Genomic DNA, 17,174 nt, shown 5'->3' with positions numbered 1-17,174 from the left:
GTCTCCACAACCTCCGCCATCTAGACGACCATGCAGCACCGCTAGGAAAAAGCGACGCCGAAACCGCACTTAAGGATGGAACAGAAAGCGATCATATAAAAGGGAAAATGAAAAAGCGCAATGGAAAAGCAGAAGTGCTAAAATAAATGTTCGGTCAGCTTTTATTCTAAACTAGGCGCTGCAGGTTGTGCGAAAAGCGGCGGACTTCAGGAAGCATACAAAAAAGAAAGGTGATGCAGATCGGCCAAAAAGTGTCGCTTTAAAAAATACATCTCTGTCCCTTTTCTCAGATATACGCCTCCCGATTAAGCGTTACGTGAAGAAGGACGGTAAAATCTATGTCGCAGCTGCTATTGAATGAGACCTTGCTATCCAAATGCTATGGTGTGAACTTTTTTCCATATTTCCGAATGTCTCGCAGGCATTGGATCATTACTGCCACGTTTGTAGAACGGGTTCCAAACATTACAGGTGGGATGCGTGAATTTGTTTACCACATGTCGGGCACAATGATAAGGAACACCAAATGATATGGGACGCGAGTTATCGAGAAGGTGGGCATTCAGGGATAGTGCGGACATCTACGGGGACCGACGAGCATGGTACCGATTTTCTACGCTATGCCATGGCAAGGCGACCAACTAAAGTATAGAAACCGTAGTATATTTCTGCGTGATTATGAGGGGTCACCTCAGCAATGACGAAGTTTGTAGACAGTGACTCAGAGCAAAATTATCAAAATGCTTCGTTAGCACGTAGTCGCCAACAGTTCTGTTTAGGGAGTTATTGCTCGTGTCTGTTCAAAATACTGTTTCTCTAGAAATGGCGAGAGAGGAGGGGGGGAGAAATTTGAGACAACCACACTGGGCAAAAAGAAGGCTAAACAATATGCGAGATAATCAGAAATTCTGCTGGCTACCTACGCCCCGCGCTATCTATCGCAGTCGCGAGGACGTGAACGACCTTTCAATCTAAGAGATGGGTTGTATTCATTGTCCTTGTAAGCCTCTGTGGCATTCCGGTATAAATTAAGAACGGAAGAGGCTAACGACGGCAGCCTTACCAGTTCGTCGGATATATTCAGTCTCTAACCAGTATGGCGTCGAACCTAGTTGCCGCACTTTTCGTCGTGCTCGGCGGAGCCCTTGCCGCTGAAGGTAATCGTTTAGAATAATTGGGTACTATAGTCTTCGAGCGTTCTTTTCTTTGTCTCATTCACTTTTTGTCGATGATTTTTTCACTGAACATTTTGTTAAACCTAGGTGCATGTTTTATAAATTGGGCACATGCTTCAGAGTGCCTCATGTATTTTGATTGTTTAATATTGACTTTCTTTCCACTAAGATACTACGGCTGTATCTTCATCTAAAAGCGCCTTTTTCTCACCCATATTTCCTAGCATTAGCGGCCAAGCTTCGAGAAATTTGTGAAAAATCAGCATCTTCTTTCGTTACCTTCACCCGCTGGAATATTTATTTATTGGTTTATTTATTACACGGATAATTATTCCTCTCAAATATTTTAGCAGCTATTTACTATAATCTTGCGCCAGTAATATCCGTCCTATCAGTTCAGTTTTCCTCATACTGTACTGGTATCATTTTTGTTTTTGTTTTTTCAATGGCGGCAACTCATTTTCCTTCTTTGTGTTTCCTCACAAAGGAGACTTCAACAGTTTCCGCTGCAACGCCGACCTCGCCTACCATTGCTATCACGATCTCTCAAAGCAGTTCGTCGTCGACCGCCTGCTGCCAGAGTACCCTGACGAGAAGGAAATCTTCGAGAGCTTTTGCGCCAGGTATTGGAAAACAAACAAAAAGTTATAATAGGTTTTTGCATGTCACCTACCCTGACTGACTTAAGTACGTCCTTCTATGGGTTTTTTTTTTTACTCTATGTTCAACCACATCGGGGAAGGATATATGTTGCTAAGGTTTTCAGCATTTCAAGTTCTGCTCTTCCTTTCTCTTGAAATCGACCTGAGAGTCTGGCAATTCGCCTGCAACCAGTTAATCTGTAGTACTCAATTGCGTGCTGTTAGAACTGTTCCTATTACGCCGTGTATCTCGATCTTCTTGAGAGAATGGCAGCATGAGAAAATGGTAGCGCCAAAACTTGTGTTGATGCCATTAAATCAATAAACACTGCATCCTTTGAAATTCACGGAGGGAGTATTTCAGTGTCTGCTCTGACGATGAATCCGAATATCGCGCCACTCAAGTGGTGCAATTAACTAGTTTAGTGTCCAGGTAGAAATAGGGCATAAAGTTTGATGAACAAACAAAAAAGAGGTACTTTTCTCTGGAATCCAGCCATTTGCCAGAATATTTCAGGTGCCGGAAATGGCATTTACTTTGCCGCATCTGAACACCATATTCATAAGTACATATTTGTTTAAAAGCTCACAGGCTACAGGGTTTACTTTTGCGTGGTGTCGGGGAGGAACGACAAACTGACGATAAAATTTTGGGGGACACTTAAGAAATGCCTTGAAGAATCTGACACCACCGTGTTTATCGCTTCTGTCTGCTACTTCCCGAGAGTATTCTAGTTCACGTACCCACTTACAGGTATTAGCTTAATCACTGATTTAATCACTGGCTTTATAACGTTTTTGCCGCTGTTATTTCACGTGTATATCAACCAAGTTGAAATCAACCAAAACATCAAAAAGATAGCCCAACATAGATATACCCCGTCTTTAACCAAGCCCTGTTAATGTGCTTGTGTAGCTAGGTGCCCAAGTGTCCCGGAGAGATCGATTGTTCAGGGTTTGAAAGGGGCCATTAACAATTTCACGTGAACATCTCTCTAAATATTACGATAAGTATCATCACCCTACAGAGCATTGGTAGCTTGAATTGTACCCAAACTGTCAGAAATATTCATGGAAATCCTGTGACCATAAAAATTTTGACATGTACTTTTTGGCTGGAGAACTGGATTCCAGAAGAAAGGCAAATTCGAGGCCAGATATTCCCAGATGACGCAGAAACACTATTAGAAGGCTCTTACTTTTACTATTTATTGGCTCTAACCTGATGGTGGCAAAGTACTGAGAAAAATTCAGTAGCTCTCAGAAACGCTTTTAAAGATAGCTTGGGCATTCGAAACTTCCATTTCGCAAGGATAAATCAGGTGTGAAAATTTTTGCGTCCGCGAATTTGGCGTCAATACTTGAAAAGTCATCCTTATTGCGGCATCTGGAATAACTACGCTAACATATCCTGTTAACAGAGACAAAGGTTTCGTTCGGCTCAATTGATGCTGCCCTCTCTGCGTTCTATAGAGTGTTCCTATGGCTACTAGCACATTTAGCTTCATGAAGGAGCTGAGCAGATTTGGCACGTTTTCTACATATGAAATTGATTTTTCAGGAGCGTAGAGTTAAAGCCCCTCAACGACATTTTTGTCGACCAGGTTAAGTAGGCCCAACCTACGCACCCTTACGACACTTCTTAACATAGTTTTCCGGCTTATGGCTTTAAACTGAAGCGCTGCCATTTGGGGCGAGTCTCTGGCGGCAACTAACAAGTCGCTCATAGTATGCTAGGTGCCGATAAATAGAGTAACAGCGTGAAGAAAAAAGGTCTGCTAAGGCATGGTGTGCATGGGGACGTCACCGTTAACGTTGTGACATCAGCGGCTAATGGTTGCTAGACCAGAAAGTTGATTCCAATATTAATAATAAAAATAAATTTGAAACTATCTGGTGAACAGAATAAGCTCAAATTTTGAAGATTTATAATTTACGTGGGAGGAGTGAAATGCAATTATAAGTTTTAGCTCAGTTGTTAGCTGTCATCACCCCTTTAAGCTGAGGACAACGCAGGGAGCTATTCAACGGAAATTAGTCGGTGTAACGTTAAGAGATAAGAAGTGCGCACAGTGGGTAAGAGAAATAACTTGGGCCGATTACATTACGTGGAAATAAAGAAGAAATTGACAAGGGCGACGCGTGTAGTGCGAAGGGAGGTATAACCGATGGTCGGAAAGGGTGAGAAATTAGATTCTGAGGCAAGGAAAGAGTAGCAGGGGGCGGGACAAAGTTAAGTGGGTGGTTGAGGTTAAGGCGCTCGCACGGCTCAAGGGGATTCAGCTAGTACAGGATCTGGTTAGTGGGAGTAATACAGCTGAGCCCTTCGCCCTGCAGTGTGCATAATTTGGTTGACGATAATGGTGACAATGATGAAAAGGTGTTAATTCCAGCATTGAGATAATGATTTTCTGCGCAAAAAACAAGTCTTTGTCATAACACAAAAATATAACCTCAAGGGAGGTGTCCACATAGCCTTAACCCAAAGCGGTCATGTTGGAGGCAGACTGAAAAAAAGAATTAGTTATTGTTTAGCTCTTGTTAACCCTAGTTGAACTGCGAAAGCAACGGCGGAAGCTTCTTTTGCCTGCTAAACTATTCCCCTATCACGCTCTGTCAGTCTAAGGTGCTACATTATTTGTGACACTTAAGCTCATTCTTTAAGGGTATGACACTAGAGCGTAAGCTACCATCCCACATATAAAGTCATGCTTCAGCCAAGCCGTATGGACGTGCCTGCGTGTCGTAGGGGTAACGAGAATGCAAACGCTTCTGACAGGTTGGTTCTGATATTTCTCTCCCATATAAAACGAGCGACCCGAATTGGCAGCTCCTGCCCGCGGCATAGGGGTAACGTGAATTCAAATGACATGTCATTTATTCATTTTCCTTCCTTCATCTCCATTATCCTTCATCTCATACCCTACTGATGCCCTGAGGCAATAAATATCGACTAAAACAAAATGACATGTCAGGCTATTTTTTTATAAGGAGACCGTAGCTCGCTTCTTCGCGGCGAGCTGCGGCTACCCGAGGTCTCGCTTTGGCGGTCACAGTATTGGTTACGAAATAATAGCGCTACAGCGGCAAAATTTGAATGAGAACTTCTTAGACGGGAACCCTCTTGGTTGGGGTTCTTGAAAAAAAAAAGTTGTTAGTGTTTACTTAAACTTATGATAAAATATTTGATAATGCGTTTTACTTCCGTTAATGCGCAGTGCGGAAATAAAAGATTCTAGACAGCACTTTGGACCACTAATGTGTGATGAGGCGAAATCCATTATAGCACAGTGGATCGTAGCCCTCCAATACGGCACCTCTAATACCCTCTCTCACTTCCACCTTCCTCCATTTCTTTACGGCGGGTTACATGTGTTCGCGCAGAGTTGTGAGAGGTGCTGCGCCTTTTATATTCTGTAAATCAATTTTAAACGCCGCTGATGCCTGCTATATTAACACCTTGCACGGGCAGAGGCTCTTTATTTTCCTTTTTTTTTCTGCCTCAACATAATATATGTATTAACACCTTACCCGCTATACATATAGTGGTGCGGGCAGTCTATCAGACTCATCTACACTCTGTACTAACACCTCCTAGACATCAGGGTCTGCTTCTGTTTGCTGTTTGATGCGGCGTTCAAAGAAGCGGCAAATGAGAGGCGCTGCACGGATGCCTGGATCGGACGCCCGGCGGGATCAGCTTTGTGTATGCATGAATCGCCTGGTAACGTCATGACCTGTCGTGATGGTACATGGCGCGCCCCTTGTCGAACACAACCATAATTTCATTGAAGGCATCAAAGTTCACCGAACGCATCAAAATTCACCGGCGTACTATAATTCGTTTACAGGAAAGGAAAGGCGCAGTATCCGTCACTCGCGGAATCCCGTTAATCATCATCTACGTAGACAAGGGGAATTTTGAAAAGCGTTTCACGAATCTGATTACGAACAATATGACATGTTTTTCCTTATTGGGCTTCATAGCTTGTGGAAGCTACGCATGTTAGATCGTAACACTGAACTTGTTGCTCCACCTAGAACGCATTTAAGCAAACATACGCTGCAACTGATGGAAATTTAAGAAGAAAATGACTTTCAGCCTGACTGGTTTCCGCTGATAACACGGTGATATCTCTGCCTTCCTTTCATTTGTGTTTTCTGATATGCAGCTCCGCAACGGCTGAGTATTATGTAAATAGTCTGTGTATATAGCATTTTCTGTACATAACCGCGTGTAATAAACACCATGTCTAAAAAATACAGGGCGTGGGGCCGTTGGTAAAGCGCTGGGCTGGGATCCAAGGGTGTAGGTTCGGTCCCGATGGGGACATGGTTTATTAATTTATTTTTAACTCTCGCCCTCGAAGCGTGACACATTTGCTGACAACCTTTTGCTGATAACCTTCTGTCGACAAAGATGAGGCATAAATGCTTTCGCCTTAATATAGACCGCCATCGAAGTACGTGGTCACATATTTGCTATCCACTTACTGAACTCCCGTTCGAAGCTTACTGCTTACCATCCCCAATGACCCGGTGTTCTAAATAGTTGAGCGTTTTTCGACGCCTCTGTTATCTAGCGCAGGACTTTTGGCAATTCTTTAATAAAGTAACGTTAATTTTTGTAGGGACAAAGATCTGCCTCTGAAGCCCAAGTGCAAGTTTTTCTACTCCGGATGCTTAGAAAACGAGAAGCAGAAGTTCCACATCCATGAGCTCGGCTACGATTTTCTCCGGAGGTTGAGCATCGATATGGAGACATGCTTGGGTGAGTACTTGCCGATACACTGTATATTCGGTGCGCTTTGATACTGTCATGAACGGGGCGCGCATATTGAATACTTGGTGCTTATGAGACCTGGGCCGGCTTGCACGATAAAGTCCGAGCTAAGTCCAGACTTAAATGGTGTCTTTAGAAAGACCAAGCTTATTTAAGACGGCTCGTGTTCCGAACGTCGAACGCTTCGGGTTCATGTTCACCAGAGTGGCTTCCCAGAACGGCCTCAGCACCACTTGGGGCATTTTTCCTCGTAACACAATCTTAAGCCGCAAAAAGCAATGGCACGGATTTTACACAACGCAAAATTGACGGAATGTGTACATCTTAAAGCAGGGACAGTGCCAACGCATCCCTGTATTTCCCTAATTTCTCTACTTAGACACCTGGCGTCCTTGTGTCTTCACCAAGACAGCATTAGGGTCGTAATCATACAAGCGACTTATTCAAGTCAGGACTAAAGCCCAGTCTTGACTCCAGTCTTAAGCGTCCATGCTATTGGCCTATTCTTTAGACTCCAGTTAAGTCTTGACTTAGCTAAGACAGTCTTAAGATTGTTTTGTGCAAGCGGGCCCTGGTCACTCAAGCCTTGCGAATGCTACGCCTATTGGGTGTAGTAGCGCTCCGGGGTGGTCTGCTGAGCCTTGTGAGTCTTAGTCTCATCGCGCGCAGACCTTTCCATTCTTGATAGCGTCCAATCTTTTGGGTTTCTTTCCTAGTAACTGAGCGCCGACGACCACGTAATAGAGTTTTCACTTCTAATTGTATGATGCTCATAGATGTAAAAAAAGCGAGAGAATTCAAATTAAGGCTACAGGAGCGCGTGCTGACGTAATACTGTTGGCTACTGAGCGCATACTTGCTGAGGAAGCTATATTGTTTTTAGTCAGGTAGAGGTTTTGAAAGTCCATCGTACTCTCATTACCATGACATTGGCGTTTGCGAGTGCATCTTGTGCGTCTACCTACTTTAACTACGATGTTTGAGAAAAGTGCGTAGTTGCCTGTGTAGCCGTGTGCGCGGCTGTTGGATGGATGTTGAAGATCATTTATCCGCCTCATAGCGAATTCAATATACCTTTTGCGCTTTCCCTGTGCCCTCTTCGTGCTATTGCATGATTGTCTGATCTGCTGGCCGGCCAAGTAAAGATTAGTTGATAGAGCGGCTGCTCCGAAAAGGCGGTGGCCGCGAGTAACAAGTCCCGCTACAGAAAGGTTTCTTGTTCTTACGAAGTTTCTGGGAGCGCTTTATATATTTATTTTGAAGCCATATGGGTGCTTTCTATGATTTATCCTGATGTCTGGGTCAATGGCTGAGTGAAATAAGCATCAGTTCAGTTCATTTCAGTCGTGTCCGACTCTTCGTGACCCTATGGACCATAACACGCCACGCTTTACGATCTCTCACTATCTTCCTAACATAACTTCATCTGCAGCGCCTCGAGGATGCCATCTAACCATCGCATTCGCTGCCTACCCCTTCTCCGGTGACCCTCAACATTTCCCAACATCAAATCTTTCTCCAGAGACTCCTCTCTTCTCATCAGATGACCAAAGTAGCTGAGCTTTAACTTTAGAATTTAACCTTCCAATGAGCAGTCAGGGTTTATGGTTGACATTATCGACTGATTTGATCTCTGGCAGTCCAATGAACTCTCAAGAGTCTCCGCCAGCACCACAATTCAAACGCGTCAATTCTTCGGCGGTCAGCCTTCTTCCCACTCCAACTCTCGCATCCATACATCACAACTGGAAAGACCACAGCACGATTTATACAGATCTTGGTTGGCAGTCTGATGTCTCTGCTCTTTACTAGGCGGTCAAGGCTCGCCATGGCTCTCTTTCCCAAAAGCAGGCGTCTCCTAATTTTATGGCTGCAGTCACCTTCCGGGGCAATCTTGGAGCCCAAGAAGAAAAAATCTGTCACGGCTTTCAGTTCTTGTTCCTTGATGCTCCAGGACTTGATAGGGCAAGAGGCCATGATCTTTGTCTTTTCAATGTTCAGTTTAAGCCCAAAATTCTCACTCTCTTCTTGTACGCGAATCAGAAATAAGCATACTCTTAGATTATATCAACATGTTGACTGTAGAAAAATACAAATATTGCAGGCTATATTTCACATTATGTAGCGAACGATTTTGAACACTGGGTGCTTTTTTTTTTAAATACTACCTAATCCGAGTACACATTTGCAGATTAAGCAGCCTTTTCAAAGAAACGTTTCACTTTAAACGTAGGCATCATGTTATTCTCGCTGCTCTCAGTAAGGAAAAGGCAACTAGGCATTTTAGGCTGGAATATGGCCATTTCTTTTGGCAGCAAATCGTAGCTCCAACAATGACGCCAAGATATTTTGTCGACAACATTAAATGCCTATTCATTTAAGAATATGTGCATATGACTTACATGAGTATGAAAGCGTAGTCAAGCGCTGTTGACAGCACTGGTCCACTTTCTTTCGTGCGCAATTATTATACTGACAGATACTCTACTGTGAAATATTCTTGCTGGGAGATTCATTGATTGATTGATTGATAAACGTTATTGGGGAAAATTGGGATTAGGGGTAGTGGATTACGCAATGGAAATTGTTGGCAGTATTTTGTCTAGGCGTCCGTTGGCCTCAGCAGCGGTTCCGGCTCGCTGCACCAGCATGAGCTGATGCTGCGCGTCCGAGTCGGCTAGAAGGTCGTCTCACTGCTCAAGACTATGCCTATCTATTTTAGGCATCGTCGAGTTAGCCCTACATCCTCAAGTTGTGTGTTAGAATCTAGCAGTGTCTCCGCACCAGACACATTCGCTTTTGTTTCATGTTGGCCATATCTTGTGGTACGATGCTTTGTTTGGGTATATGCTTGTTTGTAGGCGCCTATGTGTAGAGGCTTGCTCTCGTCGTAGTGTGTCATGTGGAAATTTGTACTTTCTACGCCTCTCCCTACACGCTAGTAATATGAGAGGCTCTACCTATGGCTCCACCGCCCGCCTCGTGAAACCTCTGACGGCGGCATCTAATCTATTAATAGCCTCCATCCCAGCATTAGGGAGCCAAACAAACGTGCCTCGGAGAAAAACGCCTAAATGTCCAGTAAAAGACCGAAATGCGAGTGCCTTCTTTTTCTCTCTGGAAAAAACACACAGATAGTGCTGATACTAAGATTTTTTTCCGAGTTGCTTGTACCAAGAATTGTTTTTCACTCTACCAACCAACGATATTTTTATTTCATGCGTCAAATGTTCATAACGCAAAATGCATAACTTTCAATTTTTTATTTACCTATTCAGGCCATGAAAAGGTCGGAAACTTATACTTTTGTTCCTTAACGTAATTGACAAAAGATATTAAAGATGAAAATAATATATTTCTACGCAATATATTCCGTCATCAAAGGCCAAAAATAACGCCCCAATTAGCGCTCGCCTTCACAGAACGATGGGGAAGATAAAGTGAGGAACATAAAACAAGTGAACGTAGTAAGAATAAATATTACTGTCCTTATGAAGTAAGCCAGCGCATATAGAGCCGCGTTGGAGATATGGCTACCACCACAAACATGAGCCCAAACATGCAGGATCAGAGATTGCTCAATACAAAATTAATGACGTTATTGGAAGAGTTCCTAAGAATCAACGTGCTGTAAATCTTGTGATAAATGCAAAAAAATTGAAATGTTACATTCTGAAAACAATTGAATCTTAGCAGCCCCGGGGCTATTATTATAAATTGATCCCGTCGATTTTATATTTTACAATGAAAAAAGAACAATTATTTGTATAAAATACCTCTCAATAAGCCGCAATTGTAATAGGTATGTTGAGTCATCGATAATAATACACATAGAATCAAGAGTTAGTTGGGAGTTTTAGAATAGGGGGACCCAAGGCTTCGGACCCCCAAGGAAATAGCGTGCGGCGATGCAAAGCGCTAGCCGAGTGGTGAGATATAGAATAAGGGTTTTCCCGACGCGGCGGAGCCGCGCTTGCGCTCGTCGACTGCAGCGCCCGACGGCAAATGAAGAAAAAGCATTTAAATATATAAAAGCCAACAACGCTATTTTATTCATCAAGCAGTGCCATTATTGTACAAAACAATATTAAATCTACCAGTTATATAAACCGTTTTCGTCAGACAAGACGAAGTCAGTAAAATAGTCAATCCAGGTTGAGTCGGGAAACCTGATTTGAACCTTCCGCGCTTTCCGACGCGTGGTTCCCACGGCAACCAAAGGAGCCGAACTCGCTAAGCCTAGCATCTCGGTATATCCGGAAGTGATCAGACAATAGGGTGCATTTTATAGCTAAAATTTGGTCATTCGGGCGTCATGAGACATAGCGCAAGCTTCGTTGGCCTTTTGTTTGCCATGAACGCACGACACCACGGAGCGGCTACGACGAATGTGTGCCGAGGCGAGCGGAACGTCCCAACGGCGGCTTGGGTCGAACGCTATTTTCGAAAAATAGGGGCCGCCCCAAGCGTTAACCCAAGACCCCAAGCGTACCTTACTTTCCGCGCATGCGCATTTCGATGCCCCAAAGCTTGAGGCCCCCTATTCTAAATCTTTCTAGTATTGTGCCGTGGCTGATTTTATTCTGGCTTCCTCAAACCAACTGCCTTGGGTGATAAGTTAATTGTGTCGACGCGTTTTCTCAGCTTAGAGGAACAACATTACCAAGTCACGTTTAAGTGGACCTACCAATGGCTCAACGCTGAAATAATTTTCCTGCACTTGTGTAAATGACTTGGACAATTAGACAAAATGTCTCTTCGTACACCATAGCCCTGTTTCACGTCTACTTTGTTTTGCAGCCCCCACCTTCCTCCACATATGTCTAGACGCCGGCGCCATCAAGAACTGTTTCGTAGAAAGGCCGCATGAAGCACAGAGCCTGTACAACTTCAGGAAGAAAAGCTTTGGGTAAGTATAAATATAAGGGCGGGAAACCTTGCCACTTGCAAGGAAGGCCAGGATTCAGAAAAAAGAGAAGGCGGGATGCTTCATCTGGCGAATGAAGTGTAAGGGAGGTCGTCTACACGAAAGGATATGTGGAAAAGTAAAAAAAAAAAATATTAATGGCTTGCTATTACGTCAAAGGCTTGGAATACAATATATCCCAGTTGCTAAAAAGAGGGCTTGCTTCCCACACTGGTTACGTTCACGGCTCCCTTAGTTAGCACTTCGAACTCGTTCTGCTTGCGAGCCATACTCAAATTACTTTAAGGTGGATGGATTTTCGCAGATGCTTTCAAGGCAGGTTCATTGTTTTAATAAAACGAAGACTCTGATTGCCTGAGTAGCTCTGAGGACGACATGGTTATTCAGTGGTCAGGCAACAAGAAAAGAAAAAAAGAAGCGATATTACTTTGGTAGCGCTAAATACCAACTTGCGTCAAATATAATATTCAGGGCTTTTTTGTATTTTGCCGCGACTATCTTTTGAAGTCAGAGCTAGCGGTCTAATTGGACGAAATGCCCACTGCTTTCATTCACAAGAGAGAGAGAGAGAGAGAATAGAATAGAACACAATAGAATAGAAAGGGTTAACTAAGCGATGCCCAGTAGGCTACCCTACACGTGGGGAGGGGAACAAAGGGAGAAAAAGCTGCTTTTATTAAATTCACAAAGAAGACTAGGCTCTCAACCTACTCGAAACGTCGTGTGTTCGACGTCAGGCTTTCAGATTACAAAGATCAATGCTACATTAGATATGAGTGAAGTAGTGATAGAGGGGCGAAGCCTTGAGAGCAGAACTTTCTCAAGAGGCATCGTCAGCTGCCTTAGGAAACGTCTGGACGGTAATAATACGAAAACCTTTTCGGCAATCCGCTTCCTATGTTACATCGACAAACTAAAATATTGTTGTATACATTTAGCACGTATAACGTATGCGCGTGCGCCTCAATGCAGTAATGTTTCAAGTATACTCATTGCAACGAGACGGAAGATTCGTAACGTTGAAGAGTGCTTTGTATTATTTTTTCAGTGCCGCAGTATGCGTATGGCTTGTTCTGACAATACACACCAATCTTTCCCGTAATTTTGAAGTAGTTATATGTTTAGGTAGAAGCAAAACAGATGCTCCATTGCCTCAGGTTTCACCTCCGTTTAAGTTTTGTGTAATTCTTATTGTCATAAAACTGTAAGCTACAAAATCAAAAGACCCGGTAATCGCGCATGCTTTAGCATCCCACTACCCCCTCGCCCACTCGAAAAAAGGCATCCAAAATAGCACGGCTCTAAAAACCCAAATAGAATGATTTTAAGGAATATAAAGCAAATAAAGTTAGTCAAAAAGAAGAAAAAGTAACATATTTGCGGAGACACATGTTCTATTCAAGACATCAATCATTGACGTGTGCTTCGATGTCGTAATGTTCCTCACCACCAGCGTAATATGCAAAAAAGTTTATTCAAGAAGCGGTTTGACTCTATGATACCTCTCTCTTATTTTCGTGCTCCTCAGGATGATCGAGGATGTCAGCTACTGTGTGAAGAAGGCGCTTGAAAAATGTCAAAGCGAAGGACACGCCCAGAACTTGAATACGGTGCACCTGGCTCTTGATGCCGCCACCCAGCTCAACTGGTTCGACGAGACTGTGGAAGTGGAGCCCACAACCCCTTCGACAACTAGGGCCACAACGACGACCACTCTCCCCTCTGAAGCTTCGACAGAGGTGACAACTGAGACTACGACCGTCTCTAAGACGACTGAGGAGGTGACCACGACTACGGAACCAACTAAAGAGCCGACCTCCGAAAGCAGCACGGAATCATCAGCAACGCAGACCCACACTACAGAGCATTCAAAAGAGTACAGTGAAGGTCCTTACAGTGGGGCGTCAACCGTGAACGCCTTCGGAGCAGCACTTTTAGTTGGGGCTGCCTTATTGCGCATTTAAGATTGCGGAGAAGTTTGTAAAAGGTTATGTAATCTTGGTAAGGATGCCACACGCTTCTCTGTCATTGAGGCTGTGAAAGAAGTGCAAGGAGTGTTCCAATTTTAGTCCGAGTGCTTGGAAACGGAGTTGAAGGAAAACGAGTGAACGTTTCACACACACACAAAAAAGAACTTTTTGACCTAGTCTTACTTTGTACCTGCCGCTGATGTGTAATATTTTTACGAAAAACAAAAATACCGTGATTTAGGTTATGGTACTCTATGTTAAGACTGGAAGCCGCTGTCTGACCTTGATTTTCTAGGTTTTGGAATGGCTTGTAAGGGTGCGTATTGTTTGGGTAAAACAAACAGGACACGGTATCTGTATGCCGCAGGGTAATTCGCTGCGCGGGTAGTTATGAGCACTGGCCTACTGTGAGGTTGACACAAAATTGCCATAGAATTTTTATTTTAAGGAGGTAAGTTGGCGCAGATGCGTGACTGGCATTTAGTCTCTTTTATTATAAAAGGCACTGATGGACCGATCATGTCATTTTCACTGGAGTGATTGGGTTCGCTAAATCCAGATCAACAATAAAAGCCGCATTAAGGAAACTCGTCTACATTTACTTATCTTACATGCTTTTCGCTTTGTATTGTGAGCTGAGAAGACCTCGGTTATACGAAAGTTTGGAGCGGATTTACGCGTGTCACAGATGGTTGTTTTTGTGGAGTATATATAGGCTTACATAAATGATTTCGTGTTGAGACAATGACACTTCTCGCTCACCTGTAAACTTACAATTTCCATCTGTAATTTTCTCGCTGCTTATGTATGGTCATTCTAATTAAAAAAAAAAAGATGTCATTGATGATTTCTTTATTTTTTTTCGCAAAACTCTCCTACGGCAGGAATGAAAGGCGTGCAGTCGGGTGAGTAAACTTGCATAAAGTTTGATTTCAAGTAAACTTTGGAAGGTATTCATTCTAGCTTTCTTTTACTGAAGGTTAGAAATGTTTCTTGAAATTCTTTAATCAAGACTCCGGACAACTCAGGAAGAACACGTCGCTTCACTTAGCATTCTCGCTCAATTATTTCGTGTCGATACTTTTGATGTTAAATCACACAAAATACAAAAGCGATAAGTTTGTGGCGTACACATTTTTCGAACAAAAATGTAGTACACATAATGAGTGTCGAGTCAAGAGGTGCTTTTGTAATTTGTGAAAATACACACCTTACACAGTACTATTTATTGCGACATAGTGGCGTTATGTGAGAATGGAGTTTTTAAACTATCCAACCATTTGAAAACTTATACTGGCACTTCGAAATGTTGTACGATCACCGTGGTCAACATTGGTAGCAGCCGCAAGGGTTTATATTCCCTGCTCCTTAAGGGAAATGTTTTGAGAGCTGTAAAAAAACCATTACTGGTTTGTCACATTGTTCATAACGTTATTAGTTACAACATCACCAGTCACGTTATGGAAGGTTTGGTATGAATGAAATGAATAAAAACTTTCCTCTTTAAACCAGGTGACGGACAAGCGCTAGCTTCAACTGTCAACTGCTGCTGATCATATGTAACTGAAACCTTCTTTCCGAACAAATGCTCCCAGTAGCAATGAAGATGCTAGAGAAATACACTGTCAGTTTGTTTAGGGCACCTACTGACTAGCATATAATTTCTTTGACAGCCTGCATGCGCATGCGAGAGTTTTACTTGATTTAGTTGGGTGCGTTCAAGCTCTAGGGGCATTACAGATGGAAGAGGGACGTTGTAACCGTGCGAAGTAAAGACCCAGTCTAGAAGTTCAGCACCTCCGTTCATCTTGTCTCGAATAGCAAATAATCAACGAAAGGTGTATACCGCAATAAGCAACTGCGGCAGTGTAATAGTAATCAATTTAACTGAAACTGTACAAAGTTGGAGAGCAGAATATAAAAAAATGCAGTTAACTGCATGTTGCATGTTTTTAAGCCTAGAATTTAAACAGCAGCGTGTCGATAATAGGGTCGATCGATGTGAGCTGGTATTTTGACCGCCGAGCTTTGTTTTGAATAAATGACTAAAGAGTGCATTACCTCAACATTATGGGACACCTACTTTATAAAGGCGATTCTACTGGATGAAATGCATGTTTCAGACAGGAACTTTCCTTTCAGACGATGTTGCGTTATAGGTCTCGTGAAAAAGAGCCATGCGAGACATTTTCCCTCGCAGGGAAAAGAGAGGAAGTTTTATAGCTGTTTGTGGCTTTTCTCGCGTTCATAACTTGTTGCGAGGTTGTGCGTCCACAAAGCGGTCCTTTAGTCACTCTATGGGAGCATCGACGCGCTCTTGGGTCAGGCACGCGATTTATTCGTTTGAACAATGAATAACTGCTCCTTTCTAAAATTTAGAACAAGACGAGCAAGTGGTATTCATCTCTACAATGCGATTGCTGCCATCACAGATGCTGTGGTTGCAGTACGTTTGTGAAGAAATAGCACCTAAGCCATTAAATAAAGCAGAGTTGCTCACCATTACACGTGGAGGCTAACCAAGAGGATTCTACTTAAGTTGAGGACAACGCAGAGGGATATGGAACTAAGAATAATAGGGGTAACATTAAGAGATAGGAAGACCCCGCCGGGGTGGCGCAGTGGTTACGGCGCTCGACTACTGTTCCCAAGGACGCGGGATCGAATCCCGGCCTCGGCGGCAGCTTTTCGATGGAGGCGAAAAGCAAGGCGCCCGTGTGCTGTGCGATGTCAGTGCACGTTAAAGAACCCCAGGTGGTCGAAATTTCCGGAGTCCTCCACTACGGCGTCTCTCATAGCCTGAGTTGCTTTGGGACGTTAAACCCCACAAACCAAACCAAACCAAAGAGATAGGAAGCGTGCAGAGTGTGTGAGAGAAATATCAGAAGTTACCGACATTCTAGTAGAAATTAAGAAGAAGAAATGGACATGGGCAGGACATGTAGTGCGAAGAGAGGATAACCGATGGTCGCTGAGGATAACAAACTGGATTCCAAGGGAAGGAAAGCGTAGCAGGGGGCGGCAGAAAGTTAGGTGGGCGGATGAGGTTAAGAAGTTTGCAGGGGTCAAGTGGATGCAGCTAGCACAGGACCGGGTTAATTGGAGAAATATGGGAGAGGCATTGGCCCTGCAGTGGGTATAGCCAGGCTGATGATAATGATGATGATGATGACGATTAGTTGCTAGCGTAGGTTATATTAAGCCTAATAAATGTAGGGAAACTGAAAGCCCCGCTAACAGCCAAGTAGGTGCGAGAGTCTAACAGATGGCAGTGTCAAATAGAAGGGGCAGGAGCATAGACGAGAGCCTCGTTTCGTCTAAGTCACGATCCCCTTTTCACTGCCATCTGTTCAAGAGATGCTTTAATACACCTAATTTACCACATCAATTGGGTACGATCAAGAGCCTGAAATAAAAGGGGGGGGGGCATTTAAGCTCCTCCTTTATAGACTACCCGATACGCTTATTTGCTCCTGCCTGGGTTCTCTTTCCGGATCCTCGATCGCGTACATGGACTTTTATAGTAAGTTATTCCCCGTAAATTGATGCCCAAGTTATCTGGCACATACTAATTAGCACAAGAATTGTAAGCTAACGAATAATTAGAAATGACAGTCGACATAAATATAGAGCTCTGCTTTAAAAAAGGCGTGTGACTTTTCTTGTGTGCCTTACTCC

At 43.4% G+C, this 17,174-nt stretch overlaps 1 protein-coding gene across 1 annotated transcript; it reads left to right on the top strand.

Moving 5' to 3' along the window:
• Positions 1–1,022: 1,022 nt before the first annotated feature.
• On the top strand, positions 1,023–14,083 carry LOC146180057 (uncharacterized). Its single transcript, XM_084579406.1, has 5 exons — positions 1,023–1,157; positions 1,663–1,798; positions 6,448–6,587; positions 11,400–11,508; positions 13,055–14,083. The coding sequence occupies exons 1-5, from the start codon at positions 1,097–1,099 to the stop codon at positions 13,488–13,490; spliced, it is 882 nt and encodes a 293-aa protein (XP_084435532.1). The 5' UTR covers positions 1,023–1,096; the 3' UTR covers positions 13,491–14,083.
• The last annotated feature ends 3,091 nt before the right edge of the window (positions 14,084–17,174 follow it).

This window comes from Amblyomma maculatum, chromosome 9, assembly GCF_055883805.1.
Source record: "Amblyomma maculatum isolate TAMU_Amacu chromosome 9, ASM5588380v1, whole genome shotgun sequence".
NCBI classification, from domain to species: domain Eukaryota; kingdom Metazoa; phylum Arthropoda; class Arachnida; order Ixodida; family Ixodidae; genus Amblyomma; species Amblyomma maculatum.
The sequence above is the reverse complement of the archived record's forward strand: the minus strand, read 5'-3'. Positions and strand labels throughout refer to the sequence as shown.

Bases quoted from the DNA above. Each gene is read 5' to 3' on its own strand.
- LOC146180057 (XM_084579406.1), top strand. From the start codon at position 1,097: ATGGCGTCGAACCTAGTTGCCGCACTTTTCGTCGTGCTCGGCGGAGCC. The intron at 1,158-1,662 runs GTAATCGTTTAG...TTCCTCACAAAG, and splicing joins CGGAGCCCTTGCCGCTGAAG to GAGACTTCAACAGTTTCCGC. The intron at 6,588-11,399 runs GTGAGTACTTGC...TTTGTTTTGCAG, and splicing joins CGATATGGAGACATGCTTGG to CCCCCACCTTCCTCCACATA.